The 17395-nt window shown below is 37.4% G+C and overlaps 1 protein-coding gene and 1 long non-coding RNA gene across 2 annotated transcripts in view; one reads left to right on the forward strand and one right to left on the reverse strand.

The window, feature by feature from the left end:
* Positions 1–2850: 2850 nt before the first annotated feature.
* GABRA6 (gamma-aminobutyric acid type A receptor alpha6 subunit) overlaps positions 2851–17395 on the reverse strand; it is a 20674-nt gene continuing 6129 nt past the window's right edge. The window contains exons 8-10 of the mRNA XM_005418667.1: positions 16555–16814; positions 7840–8100; positions 2851–2941 (exon numbers count right to left, since the gene is read on the reverse strand). Coding sequence (XP_005418724.1) covers positions 2891–2941; positions 7840–8100; positions 16555–16814 — 572 coding nt within the window. The 3' untranslated portion in view covers positions 2851–2890. The remainder of the gene's footprint in view (positions 2942–7839; positions 8101–16554; positions 16815–17395) is intronic.
* LOC102035732 lies at positions 15496–17307 on the forward strand. The gene is made up of 3 exons (XR_265285.1): positions 15496–15604; positions 16065–16090; positions 16508–17307. It is a non-coding gene; the product is annotated as an uncharacterized LOC102035732 (long non-coding RNA).

The following is a 17395-nucleotide window of genomic DNA, read 5'->3' on the forward strand; positions in this document are numbered from 1 at the left end:
TGTAATTTTGTAATTTTGTTCATAGTTATGCTTTTTCTTGCACTTCTGATCAAGCAGAACATGCTAAAACTGAATGTAAACATTTGATCACTTTGTGTGGGCTGAAACCAGAGCACCCTTTTAACCAAGATCCATAGAAAGGGAAGCTGGTGGTGAATAATGTGCATCAGAGTGCAAGAGCTCAATGTAATTGCACATCTCCTCCCCACAGTGCCCTGTTCCACACACAGGAATTCCCATCTTAGAGCAACCTTAGCTTCTGCTCTTCCTACTGCAGTACAGTCAAAAATACTGGAAGAAACCCATATCCATTAATTTCCTTTCAATTTGTGATACAGAAAGAAATAGATATTCTTTATTATGGTATTATTTATTTATTATTTATATTTTCTACAGAAATACATATGTATATATGCATACAGAAATATATACATATATGTATATAACCTTTTTCTATTTCTGTGCTCTTTTACTGTCTTGCTTGGTTGCTTAGTGTCTGACCATAACCAGGATTGTTAAGAACTGACATTAATTGTAAGTAATTGCATTTATTCTAAGATATAACTTGACATTATTAACATTATTGATTACATCAGTGTCTCTACAAAGTATTTAACAGGAAAAATACACATTCCCTTCCTACCATTCAAAAAGCTGAGGAGAACCCACCCTTTTCTGCCATATCCACAAAAAAAGCTCTTTAGAGAAAAAAGATAAGCAGTCTTTGTGCTGATGTTGAAATGTGTTTTTAAATAACAAGAGCTACTAAAACAATTTTTAAGATGATGATACAGCTTCCTAATTGGGAAGTTACCACCATTTTATACACTGAAATACTACATTTCAAGGAAATAGTCACTGTTTAGTAACTCTCTGCATCTGCTGTAAAATTAGTATTCAGGATTCTATTAAGCAAAGACCAGATACAAAATGCAGCTCCTTTAGTGTCACATGTTTTACCATAGCTTTTAAAAATTTTCATATTGTGCATAAACCAGTTTTAAAATACTCTGGAAACTCTTACAGATATTAATGTACTCAAAATAGAAATTAGTCAGTAAAGCAAGAATAAGTATAGTTATTCAAAAAAATAACTTCTGGGCCCCTACAGCATATTTTGCTTTTTTCAAAATGAGATGTATTTACAAATTATAAAATATTTGCCCAGTATCCATAGTTTAATTTTTTCTTACAACAGTATAAAAAGGCTGAAAATAGGAAAATTTGTTACCACTTTAGTTTGAAAGCAAAACATAGATAGAATTCCATGCACTTACAAATACATCCAAGTGTGCCAGGCTGCAGCCAGTAAGAAAAAGCAAATAGCAAATGTGACATTTGTGTATAAACAATATTTATTATTGTGGAAAATCCTTAAATTGTTCCATTTAAGCCCTTCAGAGTTAGAGAACAGGGTGTGCAAAAAGGATTTCCCATGATCACTCCAGCCACCACACTAGTAAAAGCTCTAGAAATAGGAGGAGGAAAACAGCTGGAGCAAGGCCTTCAAACAGTTAAAATGGTCATGGTAGCAATAAAAGAGTTGATGAATTACTGGAATCAATTAGTCAGCCTGTAAGTATTTTCTCACAGGAATTAAGATGTTTGTGTAGACAAAGCAAATGCCCCTGAATATCCTGAATCTGTGCATCATTTCATGTTTCTGGTTAATTTTATTGTACTGAAATTTCAAGATAGGATGGAGTCCTTAATTTTTATTTAGCTTCATATAAAACTTTGTGTGCTGCTGACTGCTCCCAATGTCCATTACACCTGCAATAATTTGGTCTTGGGTTTGGTTTGATTAGGCATGTGTTTCCTAACTACATTCCTGAGAAGGATCACCGAGATCAAGGGTGAATGAAGGAATTCTGTAACTGTGTTGAGAGTGGCAAAATATTATTACCTTTAAACTCTGAATGTGCTGGCAAGGCCATTCTGAGGGTCATTCTTTGGCTCTAGAAGACATTTCTAGGGAGTTTGCTACAGGCAATTCAGTAGAATCAGCCGATAAAAAGCTGTTCCTTAACTAGTAATCAAGGCCTGATTCCAGGAAGATCCCTGGAGCTGGAGGCTTGCATTCAGCCTGATGGGTAGCTGCATCTTTCTGTCTATTCAGCTTTAGACCTTGAAAACTCCCTGAAATTCCAGTCCTCCGTTTCTAGATCCTGCCAATAAATTGTTTGCTATTAGTCTGGTTGTACTTTAATGGTGATTTTCAACAAAGAAAGTTACACTGTGGTAAACAACCTGCTAAAGCACACAAAAATAGCTTATATTTCCTTTTTTTTTCCTTGGATCTCATTCTTTATAAGTGTCATCTCAAAGATGAAAATTCAATTAAAAATAATGAAGAACTAATCCTTTATCTCTTATATGAAAGGGTTAAAATAGAACGGAACTACAGCTCCTTTTCATAGGATTTGTATCCAACATTGTTTTGGGTCAATTTCAAGTGCTGGAAAGCAGTACAACTCCTAGATTTTCACTGAAACTGTGCCAAGTTCTACCATTTCAGAGTCAGCTGAGTTTAGCAATTCTTATTCTATTAAAAAAACCCAAAGCCTTTTATTGATGTTTCATATAAATGTAAATGTTCAATTGTTTACAAGTGTTTTAGAAGAAACGAACATTCTTTTCTTTGACAAGTAAACAAATAGTTTAACAACAACTTCTGTAGTACAATCATTGTAAGAAATCTTAAGAAAATATTAATTAGATCCCTAAGAAGTTTGCAGCTCTTGATTTGTCCAGAGTTTGCATCCAGGTAATGTCCAATAAAAATATTCCCTGTTTGAAAACTGAGATCACCTGTGGACAGACAAATCCTTTGAAGTCTCTTCAATCCTCTGTGACCTTGAGTGATTTCCTTGAAATTTCGAGCTGTTCTTCAGTTGGACTGAGGGTCATTTCGAAAAGGCATTGCTGAAGGTTCAAAAAACTGGAAGAAAAGTTTAGAGGGGTTTAAGCTGTGGCTTGTTAACCACTGTTAACAACAACTGAGTTAACCCACAAACCCCTGTGATTTCTAACTCTCTCAGCAGACTCAAAATAGGACTGCACTTCAAGGAGAATCCTCTTAGAATTTGATGCTCATTACCTGGATCATCAAAGCTCAGTTGTTAAGTATGTATGGCACTGACTGTTCCACTTAACCTTTATTTTTCCAGTGTTTAAACTGAAAAATGATGTAATGATATGCACTACAAGCTTTCTAATACCAACATACTGAAGCTAAATACTTTTCCTGCTCTTGTTTCTTTCTCTTTTTCTTCACGCCTGACATCATTAGCATCTTTGACTTATTATGTAACTCTTCTCCTGCCATTCTGCTATGTCCTCTGCATCCAAATAATATCCAGGACTCAGCAACTTTGGTCCATTCAGTGACTTTGTATCTTCCTGTACTCCTAAACAGAAAAGCTGCCTCTGCTTTGTTTTCTGGATTTATCATCAAAATTTTAACATCATCTCCTTATCTAGCTTGATTCACTCCATTATTCAATGTTTTATTAAATGAGAAACTGTAATATAATGTTACATTTAAAAATTAAGATAAATGAATTTAGAAATAAGGTGAATAAGATGATGTGGCAGTGGCATATGCATTGTGAGTTATGTGGCAAAGGTAGTACTTGCTGCTCTTTAAAAGGGGGCTCTTTGCACTCTAAATCAAGCCAATTTTAAAATAAACGAAGTGTGCAATTCACCCACCAAGGTCACTGTCATAAATTAGTATTCGGCTGAAGGACTTAGGAAGATTTAAAACAGAAAACAAAGCCAACATATGCTGTATGACAAAATAAAAATCTAGAATATATTTTTCCTCATTTGTCAGGAGGGTTTGCTCTTCTTTCAAGAACTTTTCTATTTGTCAAATTTAGATAAATGTGTCTTTTTCATTACTGTGTAGAGCTTCTTGTGGATGGCAGATATTACTTACCCTACAAAAGAACATGAACCATAGAAATGTGCCATAGAAATGTTCCATCCCCCATGTATAAATCATGGGGATGCTACATCCTCAAACTTCCACCTAATTTAATTCACCTCACATAGAGAGGGAGTAAGTCCTCTTAGAGTAACTCTGATGCTTTATTTTTTTCCATACTGTAAGTAGCACAGTGATATCACTATAATTAGCACCTGTCAGCATTAACTTATAAAACCTTTTGAGAGAAAAGGGGCTTATCTTACAAGTATCTTACAGCATTTTCTGTGGTCTAAAAACTAGCATCAGTTATTTTGTACATTAGGTTATACTAGGTTCTAGTAATACACAGTCTAACCACATGCAGACAGAGAACTTTGCTAGTTTAGTTCCTTTGTTTTGACCAGTACAATTGATGCTCTGCAATGCTCTTGCTACTCCCCAGTGCAAACCCATTTACACTGAAATATCTCCTGTATCAAGCTGCACAGTGGATGACTGCTATTGAATAAGAATGTTTTCCCACTTGTTCCAATAGAGAATTGAACCCTTTATTTAAATATTAAGACCAGAAGATGAATGTTATCCCCATCCATGTAAAAAAAGCATTCAGGTGAATTACTTAATTTTAACCTGGATTTTTTTTTCACATTTTTTTTTCTTCAGAGAATGGTGCTGGTTTTGATTTAAAATATAGAAAAATATTAATCTTGTAATGAAAGTTTGCTACGAAGCTTCCTGGTTTGCAAAGTTTGACTTGGTGCAGTATGTATGGAAGTACACACACAGAGTTCAGTCTAAGATACTTTTGCTGTCTGTCCAGTCCTGGCTGCCCTCCCTGTGAGGGTGGTGAGGCCCTGGCACAGGTTACTCAGAGAAGCTGTGGATGCTTCATCCCTGGAAGTTTTCAGGATCAGATTGTACTGGACTTGGAGCAACCTGGTCTAGTGGAAAGTGTCCCTGCCATGGGAGGGATGGGAATTCTATGATTTTTAAGCTCCCCTCCAATCCAAACCAGTCTATGATGATAATGTTCAAATGTTTAAAGGTGTACATTTTATTAAAAATACCTTCTTCTTTATACAAACTTCCAAATCAAAAAATGTCTGTGTAATTTACATACTCTTAGTTTACATGTATAGTAAGAGAAAAGATATTTAACCTGAAGAGAAAATTATTAATGGCAGGGGGAGAAAAAGTTATCCAAGGAGCACTTTGAAAAGTAGTCAGTCCCCAAAGTTCTCATAAATTTTATGAGATACTGTACATAAAAATGACTTTTTCATTTCTGTATCACATTATCTAAGCCAAAGAAAATTGCTTAGTAGTGTATTGAACTCGTACCAAACAGCTTAGAAAAGAGCTCCTCATTTCATGCAGCTCTGTGTCATTACACTAACAAGGCTGCTCCTTCCAGCTGAGGCTCTGAATCCAGAACATGAAATAAAAAACTCTTCTTGCTCCTCCTTCAAAGCCAAAGGCAGAGCCTGGCCAGAAAATAATGATAGGAGGTGAATATGACTTTTGATTCCAGTGCTAATAACCTGCTTTTACAAACAGGGTGATGAAATGCCTGATTCATTCTCTGTGTACCTCCAAAGACAGGAGGTACCTGATTGGTTTGAGCACATGAATTGCTGAATGATCTTCTGTGCTCCAAACTGCACTGATAAAAATCCTAGAAAGTTGCAGTACAAGAACTGGTGTACTGGAAATTTGTCCATTTCAATAAATTAATTAGATTTTTTTCCTCTTTTTGTTTTTTAAACAAAAGTCCCATGAACTCAAAAAAGTAACTTAAAAAAGCTAATATACCTGAAATACTGCACAAAATGCACTTTTTAAATTGAATAAGCTGAATTATACTGTAACAACATTAAATGTGTTGGGCCTGAGGAGCCAAAGATTAAGTTTAACTGCCCTTGAAGCATTCCATGCTTTGTTCACCCAACTTTTGTATCTCCTCTCTTTGGAATTAAAGGTTTATATATTTTTAATATATTTTTAAAGCAAAAAGAATCCTGGTTGGTGTAAGTAACAACTGGTGATAACATTTGAATTAGAAACCTAGCAGTGTATATCACAATTATTATTAGTCATAACTGAGTACACAAATGCAGAAATGTAATTTAGGAAGAAGAGCTTGGTCAAAATTAACACAATTGTTTAAATTCTTCATAATTCAAAACACCCCAATTGTCAATACTGTTCTCTTTTCTAAGTCTTGCTGCTGGATTTCTGTTATTCTGTAATGCTACTACAGAACATCATTTCTGAGCTTCTGAGCATGTTTGTGAGCTTGCATTTAAAAATATTTATAGTCAGCACTTAGTCCTAGACTTTGGAAGTATTTTAAAAGCCTGGTTCTAATGTTATTATTAATATACGAGATTTAGTGTAAATATTTCATCACCACCAGGGGAAATGGCAAGTATGTTCCAAATATTTCCAGATCCAGAATGTGAATGGTTTAATCACTGGAGTCTTGGCAAGCTGAGGAGCTGGCCTCTAAACAGAAGTTGTCATGATCAGACATGAGCTTTTCCAATCCCTTCTCTGAGATAAGTAATTTGCACACATAGTCAATATTTTAACAGCAGGATCAGTGACTCTGGCACAAATGCTAAATTTAGCACTGGGCAGGGTTGGAGTGGCCAGGAGCTGGCAGCTGTGACCTCTTGAGAGACATCTGCAGGAACATTTGTGAGAGACAGTGTCTCCTACCTTCCTGCCCTCACAATTCCACAGAAGCTGCTTGGCAGCACACCCCATTTCTGAGAGACAGCATTTTCCAGATCATACTGGTAGCAAAAATTAGAGTCTGCTAGAGCAGCAGCCCTCTAGCAGAGGTGAGGTGCCACCAATCAGCTGACCAGCACTGTCTTGTTTCTTTGAACTGCAACATCCCTTGGCTGCCCACAAGATTTCCTTCAGCCTGCTTTACCTTTCATCTAGGAAATAAAGGTACAGCCTGATCCCCACTCATACCAGATTTCCAGCCTCTGTTTTTATTGATGTAGGGACTTTGTGCATTTGGTGCTGTCTAAATACCATCATTATCTCCCTAGCTGTCCTAAATAAACTAAATGTACCAATCAAATTGACTGCAATGTACAGTGAGATCCAAAACTCTATAGCAAAGAGGCAAATGAATATATTTTTTACCAAGGAAATAGGACACTATTAACTTTATTTAGGCCAAAAAGGTGAAAAAATAGAGATTTAAAGCATTAAAGAATTAAAGTTTAATGACTGATTACTGACTGACTATTCTAGTCATGCTCAATTTGCAGGGCACATGTTTCTTCTGGACCTCACGGATATCTAAAGGTGTAATCACTCTCTGCTTGATTCAAACAAACTTAAGAAAAGATTTTTCAGCTTTATTTGCATAAGACAGTATGATATACATGAAAAAAACAGGAAATATGTATTGAAATGTACAAAACTAGGGACTCGATTCACAAACTTTATACTGCAGTTATTAATCCTTTATACTATATAACAAACTTCTCGGGGAGACTTATGGTACTAGCTCCCTGAGAAAACCTTAGGATATTGAAGTTCTTATCTCTTCCACCTCATGGCTTCAACAGATATTTCTAGCATTCCTTTCAACAGGTTAAGAAATAGAAGATTTAAGATCAGTTTGTTTGCTGAGAATGTCATCCTGTGCTGTTTTACAGACCATTTTCTGCTCCGTGCAGCATGAGTTAGAGAGAAGTGTAGTACAATGCCTTTCTGCATTGTACTGAGTGCTACAGCTGATTTTTTTGAGAAAACATTCTAGTGTTACTCAGAAAGGGCTGATGAACTGAGTTGCAACAGTAAGTGAACAATTGAACTAATGCTGAGCAAGTGAACATATTACATATTATAGATGAGTATTCAGAAAATTTACTACTCACTTCCATAGTGTCTTTTGAAAGATAAACAACCCAGTACACCAGGTTGAATCCTGCAAATGCCACTGGAAAGAGGATCCTGGAATACTGGTCTATTTTACTTGCACCTCCAATGGCTGGTGGTTGTGGTGGGGCTGGTGGAGGAACAGGCAGAGGTTGACACTGGGATGCAGTATTTGATATTATGCTGGGTTCAGGAGACTGCTCTGCCTGAGATGCTATGGAGTTCACTCTCTTCTTCAGGTTAGAGTTGGAGTCAGAATGCTGGGAAAGAAAAAAGAAGAGGAAAAAAAATTGGTATTTGGATACAGAGTCTTAGGTTTTGTGATCTTTACATTTCTTTCCACCTTTTAACTCAAATTTCTGATTTTATTGTTGCTTCTCTACTATAGTGCAATCTCAGAAAATCACAAAAATAATGCATCTATACAGAAGGATATATATTTTTATGGCCTAAAGCTTTGTTGTAAAGCCATAAAAAATATGTGCTTTTCACATTGTTAGCATTGTGATAAGTGGAAGCTCCAAGAGAGAAAAACAGAAGATGGAGCTAAAAGGGAAAGAAGGAATGGTGTATCCAAATTGTAGTAGGTTGGTGTGACTGAAGTTTGTGTAGATATGGATCAAGATTAAAACAAGCAGCAATATGGGCTGGCTCAGGAGCAATCTTCCTGGCTGAACCCATTGATGAGTTTGGTAACCACTGCATGGTGTCATGCAAGAGCTAGAAAACTGCTGCACAAAAGGCAATGGACTAACTTTACAGTGCTGAAGACATGAATGCTGAATTGTCCTCTTGTTTTTTCCAGGGTAAAATTTCATTTTTAAATATACCTCATAATTCCCACAGCACTTCCATGCATACAACTGAAGACAAATATACTTAGCTGTAATAGGACTATTTTTATTTTCATTTATGGTGAAATGAAACCAAATTACTCCCATATTTTGTGCAGTATTTGCAGCCAGGTCCAATTACTCTTCAGAAAGCTGTATTAAAACTCTTCTGAAAATTCAGCCAGAACTCAGGGACATGTAGAGCTTACTAGGCTAGCGTGTATATTAATTTTGTACATCTCTTTTATTTGGGACCACGTTGCCATTATTTTACTTTCACAAGAGTAGAAGTGATAGAGTCCTTCCTTACAGAAATTATTAGGAATAGGATCTACCCCAGGCTCTAAGCCTGCTCTAATGGATATCAATTTCTCACTTTGACAGTAGTGTCAAATAGGAGGAAATATTCAAAAACGTTGCTGCTTCTGCCATATCCCAGCATGGCCATTTGTGGATGCATGGCAGCAGCTCTAAGATTCCTCTGATGGCTGAAAAAATACAGAAGGATGACGTGAGTGACTTTGTTTGTTTGTCTGTTTTGAGATGAAGTACTGTACTGCTCTGTTAATATGGAGCTTAAGCCTAAAACTTTGTCCATAAAACTCATTTCCCTGATTATTGAGGAAAAATCTTGTGCACAAAATCACACAATGTACACAGATGTTCTTGGATTTGAATACAAAGATTTTCTGGTCAGCAGAACGAGATGACCAAATGACTGAAGCAGATGAGGGAAGTCTTGGACAATGTAAATAGCTCCCAAAATAACAGCACATACATCTATAGTGAAATGGAAGACTAACATTGGAATGATTTTAAGGTAGAAAAATGCTATTAGATAGGCAATTTCCAAAGCCATTCATTGGGAGTGATTTAATGACAACCATTCACATAAATGTAGCCTGCTGTCAGCATTTTTGGGATTTATCTTGCAGGATTTCTAAGCATGGGAACAGATTTTAGTCAATCAGATAAATGACTGAGTCACTAAAAGGAAAGGAAGCATTTTCTGAAATACATTTTCCACTCTTGTGCTTGGACCACAATTTCTAGATAACAGACTAACCTAGCACAGCTGGTGTCTCCTGGGTGACTTAAAATAGTTGTAACAGGAATTATCCTTCCAGAAGTCATCGTTACTGTCAGAGAATCAGAACAATTGACATTTCCACAACAGGATGCCAAGTTTTGTTCATGCATGAATGGACTAGTGTCCAACTAAAATTAGGGAGACATGGATTCCTCACAGCTGATTTTAGTCTAAACAAAAGGTGAAGAGTTGAAGTTTTCCTTACTTCAAAAGGAAAAAGATACTTTTCTGTATGTATTTCCCTTACCTATTGCCCTTTTTCTTCCCCTACAACCAATCACCACTTCCAATTTGCCCTCTATACATTATACGGCTGGTGTCATGTTGTGAATGGGACTTAAAAAGCATTCCTGCTCTGTGCCTATCTGGAACACAGCTGTTTCGTTTTGTATTTTGCAGTAACACAGCAAGCAGCAGACAGATTTAAATGGAGGATGAGCTACAGATGTGTCACAGAAACAGAAAGAGGGTTATCCATGTCCACTTGCACTAATCATAATAATAATAATCCCCCTCTATGAACAGACTGGCTGGCTGAGCCTGCCTTCCTGCTTTCACTCCAATTCTGTTCCATTTGCCTGCATGCCCTCCTTTGAACAGAACTGTACAAACTGTAAGGCATCTCGTTTTCTCAATCTTGCTTTTCACTTTCTGTGGAATAACTTGACCTTTTGTGGAGACTGTGTGGTTCCTAAAAATACAAGTGTTAAGGTGAATCTTAGTCCTTTTTATCTACAATATTCTGGTACAAGGTAGGTCAAATTCTACTCCGGATCATTCAAGCAGGAATCAGGAATTACAGTGCTGAGGTGATGGAGTTAATAGTAAGTAGAACAGATGTAGTACATGGTCACTGGATGATGCTTTGTGCTGAACATATTTAGAATGTGGAGGTAGGAAAATCTTTGTGATCATTTGAATAAGCACTTGGAAAAATGTAATCCTGGTCATTATTTTACTCATAATTATTAAATCTCATTCCTATAGAAGGGAGATTGCTAAAGTAGAAGGATTATCTCAATGTGATTTCATCTCAAGAAAAAACCCTGAGCAGTTCTTTTCACTGTCTTTACCAGTCCTGTGTCCCCATAACAGTGAGTTCAGGGTCAAATCTATTTTCCTCTAAATCCCTACTCAGGATATGGAATTCTAAGTCGAAATTTATCTCAGATGTGTAATGGGGATGTCTCTCAGTATGGGAGTTTTTTGTAGACCAGACTGCTGCCCCAGAACCACAACTCATATTTTTCATTGGAATTCACTCCTAAACCAAGAACAGGAGGCAGTCAGGAAGCCTGAGGATAAGAATATAATTCCTTATTACAGTTGTTCTGAACAGCAGCTACAGTAATTTGTCTACTGTATCTAGATTTAACTTCTCCTTTTGACAAAGATTACATACAATAACATCATGAAATGTTAACAAAACAGAGAAAATGGAAATGAATAGCCTATTTTGCATAGCTCCCAGAGCCAATCACTCAAGTAAGGACTGTTTTACAAGCAGCAAGAACAAGAAGCCTGAGGCACAGCACAGTGTCATAAGGAAATAATGGATTTTCTGGAGTTACTGAACCTTGATTCAGAGGTACTCTTGCACTCATGTGCAATGTTAGTCCCATCAGGCAATTAAACCTGCAGCTCTGTCTGAACAGGCAGTGACAACAGAGCAGATTGCCAGTCCATTGTTTAATGTGAGACACCACCACACTGCACTGCTATGTAGATGGCCTGTAAGGTACAGTCTGCCTTCTTATTGAGCTTTGCAGCCAAGCTATCTCATCCCCTGGAAAGCTCACAAAGCACTCTCATCCTCTCTATAAAGCTCTGCTCTCACAACCCTCCTCAATATCACTAGAAGTTGCTTATACTCAGAATATCTCAGGAGGCTTTCACCAAATTTCTTGTCTTCCAGATCTAAAAAAATACAGCACACATAATTTTAGAGTAAATAAAATTCTTTGTCTGCTCTTTCTGATTCCTTTGGTGCATGCTAACTGTGATTTATGAATGCACTTTGTTATTATGTTTCTTTCCCTCAAGAGGTTTCTGTAATTCATATTTGTAGAATTCTCTTCTCTGTTGCTTTGTACTGGAAATACATATTCTCACTATCAGTTTAGTTTATGATCTAACAGTAACATCAGTCTCTTATATATGCAACCCAGATACTGGCTAACTCTAAAAAAATGAATATCTGTATGTCCTTCCTTATCTCTCTTTTACTCACTTCTCTTTTTCCTGCTAGTAATGCAGTAAAAAGAGGTTTTTGAGAAAAAAACTCTAAAATTTTAGATAAGAAAATCTTATTTCTTCTTTTCTTCATTATTTGATTAAAGACACTGAACTTTCCTTATATCAAAACACACACACAAACCAATTTAGAACCAGAGCTCAGTGTCTGTAAAAGGCAGAATGCCAAATTAAATATATAACATTTTTTGCCTCTGTTCATTAGTAGATACAGTTTGAGAAATTTCAACCCTTACGGACAAAAGAGCACGCTAGTGACTTATCTTCCAAAGGGGGAGTTAAACATGGTTTAGCCCCTACATCCACCAGTGTGATCTGCAAAACCTTGCCTTATCTATTGAACAATCCATATTCAGCATCTTCCAGCAGGAAAGTTCATTGCACTGTGCAACCTCATCTTTAGGCCATGTACTAAAGAACCTCTTTCAATACAGTCCTGTGCAGTTTCAGTTTCCATCTCATGGCACAGATTCATTATAAACCCGAATTTGGACACTTCTTTGAATGTCTCATTTGTGAGATCTGATTTAAAAAAAAAAGTATATTGCAAATAATGTGTAAATAGTTATAAACAGTGTCCTGCATAATCAAAAGCTGAGTATAGTTTAGAAGTCATTAACTGTCCTAGCTTCAGGCATCTCTTAAGGAATTTTAAATTACCTTTGCTAGAAACACTGAAGAAAAACATGGAGACTTCTTTTATCATTTTTACCCTAGTAAAAGGGTTAAATCACTTCGGTCAAATTGCTCACTTGGAGCAGGGGAAAACCATGTTCAAAATCTTTCTTAACCTCCAGGAAATGAAATTCACTTCTCTCAGAATATAGCCAAAACCATGAAGTGAAGGTGAATAAGGGGAGAGGCTGTTACCTATTACTTCAAAGCTATTTTATTTTGCATGGAAAAATCTAAAGATCTATATAGGCAGGAAGCATAACTGAAAAATACCCAATGCCTATTGTATTAAAACTGCTGTCATATAAACCAGATATGCAGTAAGGAGAGCAGAGACTGGAACCCTGGTCATTCTCTTCTCAAAGGGAATGAGCTATGGTAGAGTTTCTTCAAAACATTTATTTGTAGCATGCCAGAAAAAACATATAATTGGCACAGAGCCTCTCTGCTGTCAAAATATGTTTTTACATTAAACAGATTTAAATTTTCAAAGCCACATTTGGCTCTTAAATTTATCAGTGTCTGCCCATATGTTTTTTTCCCTATAATTAAATTTATTTTGTTCTCACTACCCTCCTGCAAAAAAATTGCTGGAATTATGCCTCAATGTTGTCAGTGGAAACTTTAAAGCATATAGCTGTTTTAGGGTGATGCTAAAGGGTGGCTGCTGATCCAGATAGAAGTACTCTGTTACACCAGGATATTCATTAAACAAACTCAATATATTCTGACATAATTGTAGGAAACTAAATCCTCTATAGCAGCGACATACAGCTGTTCTGCAGCTGGCCAGGTTAAAGGGAATAAGAATCCTTTCCTGCCCAAGCTGTGTTGTTTTTAAACAAGGCTGGAGAGAGAAGGAAGCTCTCCCAGAGGTATTGCACTGCTCTGTGCTGACTTCTGTTAAAACATGAGGACTTTTAGAACATAACTGTGAGCAAGCTGTTACAGGGTGGTAATCTTTTGTCTTTTACATGCAGCCTCTCGCATGGAAAGGATGTCTTTTGATCCATGGGGTTACTCCCTGACCATCCCACAAAGCATTTCTGCAAATGCTGTGCTCCTCACAGTATCACCAATTCCCTTTCCCTGCAACTTCCCAGACTGGGATCTCCCTGGGAAATGAAAGCCATTAAGAGGAAACAATGCAAATGATATAGAAAATATGCATTTGAAATGGATTTAAAAGCTAAATGCCATCATGGTTTTATATGTGCATGTATAGGATGTTTGGTTTTGACATGCTAAAGCCAGCTTGGCCACTGCAGGAGTAAGAACAGGTTTGTGTCAGGGTCCAGATGAAGGCTCAGCTTGCTGTCCTCGTGTTCTGCAGAGGAACACCCAGAGTTTTGTATTTCACACAGGGATTGCCTGCAGCTGATGGAGAGAGCAAGCCAAACCCTGCTCTCAGTTAGCTGAGGTAAATAGAGAGGCTTTCCTGGAGCCAGCCCAGGCCTGCTGGGCTCTCAGCTCTCTGCTGAGCACACGGGCACAGCCTCATCTCTCTTACTGACCCCACCACAGTTCAGTGGCTGCAGCATTTTCTCCTACTTTCATTCTACACTAGAGCAGAATTTGGTCTTCTGACTTATTTCTTTTCTGAGTATACATTTATCTTGACTTTGGGCCCTCACTCTAGCAGGAAACTGAGTGTTATGCTGTCTGCCTTAAAAATATCTGCCCTAGGATCAGTAATGCAGCTATAGAAGCACAAGGCTCAGAGAGAATGACAGTCCAGAGGAAACAGTCATAGACCTGTAATCAGCCTGTGTTAAATACAATGTTAGCATTCAAATCAGACACTTCAGGTCTGTTTAATATGAAATTATATCACTGACTGCAGTGTATCTATGGATGTGCCAACATACAAAACTTTCTTCCTCCTTATCTCTACCAAAGGGGGAAAAAAAAGGAATGAAAAAAGAAAAGCTTCTTAAAATCTGTTATCCCATAATCACTCCTTTTTCCCAGAATGCCCTTCTGGAAGGGAACCTTTTAAATCCAATAGCTAATTCTTCTAGAAACCTTTTTGACTACATAATCTTGCCTTCAGTTGTAAGTACCCTTTGTTTTTATGCTCTCCCTGAGTTTGCTCTTTCTCTTACTGCAATTCTCATAGACAACTGATCCTGGGAGAAAAACGTGGTGCATGTACAGGGCTTGAAAATGGCTGTCTTGCTTTGAGCAAGATCAGGTCTGTAGAATTTTCTGGGCTGTTTTAGGGACTGGATGTTATGGGATTTACTACTCTTCTAAATCTGTATGCTGTCAGCTAGACATAAATAATTTTCTTGAGCAGGTTGTTGCAGGGTGATTCCTAGATATGTATTTTATTTCTAGATGTTTTCTTTTTTCTTTTGTTGATTTTTACTTGGAAAACCTAACAGGTGAATATTTACAAAACAGGAAGGAGGGTCTTCAGTTCGTTTTTTGCTTGTTTAAGGCTGAAGACCTTGATAAGAAATTTGAGCCTTTTAACTTCTTTATCTTTTATTCATTTGTTCAACAGAAATTTTATGTCTGGTGCCTACCTTGGTCTGCTGTGATTCATAGATCATGTAAATCTGGAGGAGCCCTATCAAGCAAGTTTTTAGCTTCTCTGGGCAGAAGCAGGAGATTTTATTTTTGGATCAGTTGTTTTCCTGAGACTGGGAATGTGAGGGGGTGTCCATAGTTGCTGTGAATGCCCCAGCAGCACGTGCAGAGTCAGCCTAACTGTTTTCATATAGCTCAGTAGGGACTTTTCAGGGAAAACAAAAGTAGTATTTTTTGGTTTGTTTTTTCCTTTCTAGTAAACCTCCTTATGGTTAACTCCAACTTGAATAAGGAAATGTGTGAAGGACAGGTCCAAGCTGTTGTTCCTCTTCAAGATGTAGTAGCTATCAATATTGTCTTCATGCTATATAAAGCCAGGTGAACTTTGATTTTTCTTTTCTGATAGCTCGTCTTCCAAAAAAGAGTCAGCAAAACTTATCAACCATGATTTTAATAGTCTGAAAGTACTTAAACATTGTAACTTTAACTGCTATTTATCAGCAAATGTGGAAAAATTACTCCATGGTGGGTAAGGTACTGCCTTCGTATGGCCACCTCTTAGACTGACTCCCTTATTCCATTACAGATTCAGAGGTTTTGCAAATTGTCATTCAAATTGTTATTTCTCTAAAAATGGAAATCATGGTGGTAGTAAAACTGCTTTTGAAACAGAAAGGCCACAATGATAAATAGATGAACATATGCTGTGAGACAGCATTCACGACTTAGCATAAGATTTAGAGAGTGAAATTTGCAAGCAATTCTGACACAGTTTTTAGATACTAGAAAGACTTCCTCTCTTTCATCTATCCTTCATTTATGTTTTTTCCCCCCAGAGCTTCCTCCAACACAGATTTCAGTAAGGTAAGAGATGCCAAGTTTATGTATAGGCTAATTACCCATCTTCCAAATGGCTCACTTATGGTCTGTACCCTTGCACTACAGTGATCCCATAATCATCTGGCCAATGTTCATTCCATTGAACACTGTCCCACAAATTCTGCAGACTTGCTGGGAACTACAACTGCCTGACCACACTGCCTACAGCATTGCTCAAGAGAAGTATCATGGATAATAGTCTAACGGCTTTCCTTAAATATCTAGCCAAATAAACATCACTCTAGAAAATCATATTGCAAATTTAAATAAACACTACAAATAAATGAAGTATTTTCATTCTCTGGAATCAGAACAACGTCTTTGATAAACAGACACAATCTGGTTACATAATCTGCTTCAGGTTAAGATCACTTTAATATTGTTTTGCATTCACTACTTCAGCTGCCTGTTCCTATATGATGCTTATTATCAGAAAAGCAAGCAATTACCGAGACAATCTCGTCCTCTGCCGGTACAGTTGCTGCTGATAGTGCTGCTGCCAGTGCTGCTGCCCTGGCTGCCTTCCTCATTGCTCTCTGAGCCTGGAGATTGGTGAAGTAGTTGACAGCAGCAAACTCAATGAGTGCAGAGAAGACAAAAGCAAAGCACACGGCAATGAACCAGTCCATGGCGGTGGCGTAGGACACCTTGGGCAGGGAGTGGCGAGCGCTGATGCTCAGGGTGGTCATGGTGAGAACTGTGGTGATTCCTTGGAAACAGGAGAAAGAATGCAGGGCATCAGAACTTGGCTTCAGCCCTGACACTCTTAAATTCACATACATGAAAAAAACCAAAGCACAGCACCCTTTTTGATTTTAGCTGTCATTCTACATCCCAGTAAGACTCCTAAGTATTTTGTGTCCTTAAATAACTCATGTATACTAGATTCAGCATCTAAAAGGTCTGGAAAAACTTCTTTAATGCACTGAGGAGACTGAAAGATAACATTCTAGATGGGACAGCTTCTTAGAATTGGATAAACATGGCTATAACAAAATCCAGGCTCAAAATTTGAAGGAGGTTTTCCTTGGTGGGTTAGTAAGTATAATGTTTGGCAGAAACCTGGATTCACATATTGTCATTCCCCAACAGTGATCCTCTCTTTCTCCTGTTGTAGTACAAGACATGGCTTACAGAACCCTCACTAAATCAGTCAAATTCTACATTAAAAACAGTCAGAGCCTGATCCAAACATTTGAAGTAATAATGCTTTGGTCCCCTGAGCTGTTCTCTTTAATCATGGGATACATTTTTTAAGATTCACTAAGAGTATCTTGATTTGAAAGCTCC

This window comes from Geospiza fortis, unplaced genomic scaffold (genome assembly GCF_000277835.1).
Source record: "Geospiza fortis unplaced genomic scaffold, GeoFor_1.0 scaffold55, whole genome shotgun sequence".
In the NCBI taxonomy this organism is placed as follows: Eukaryota; Metazoa; Chordata; class Aves; order Passeriformes; family Thraupidae; genus Geospiza; species Geospiza fortis.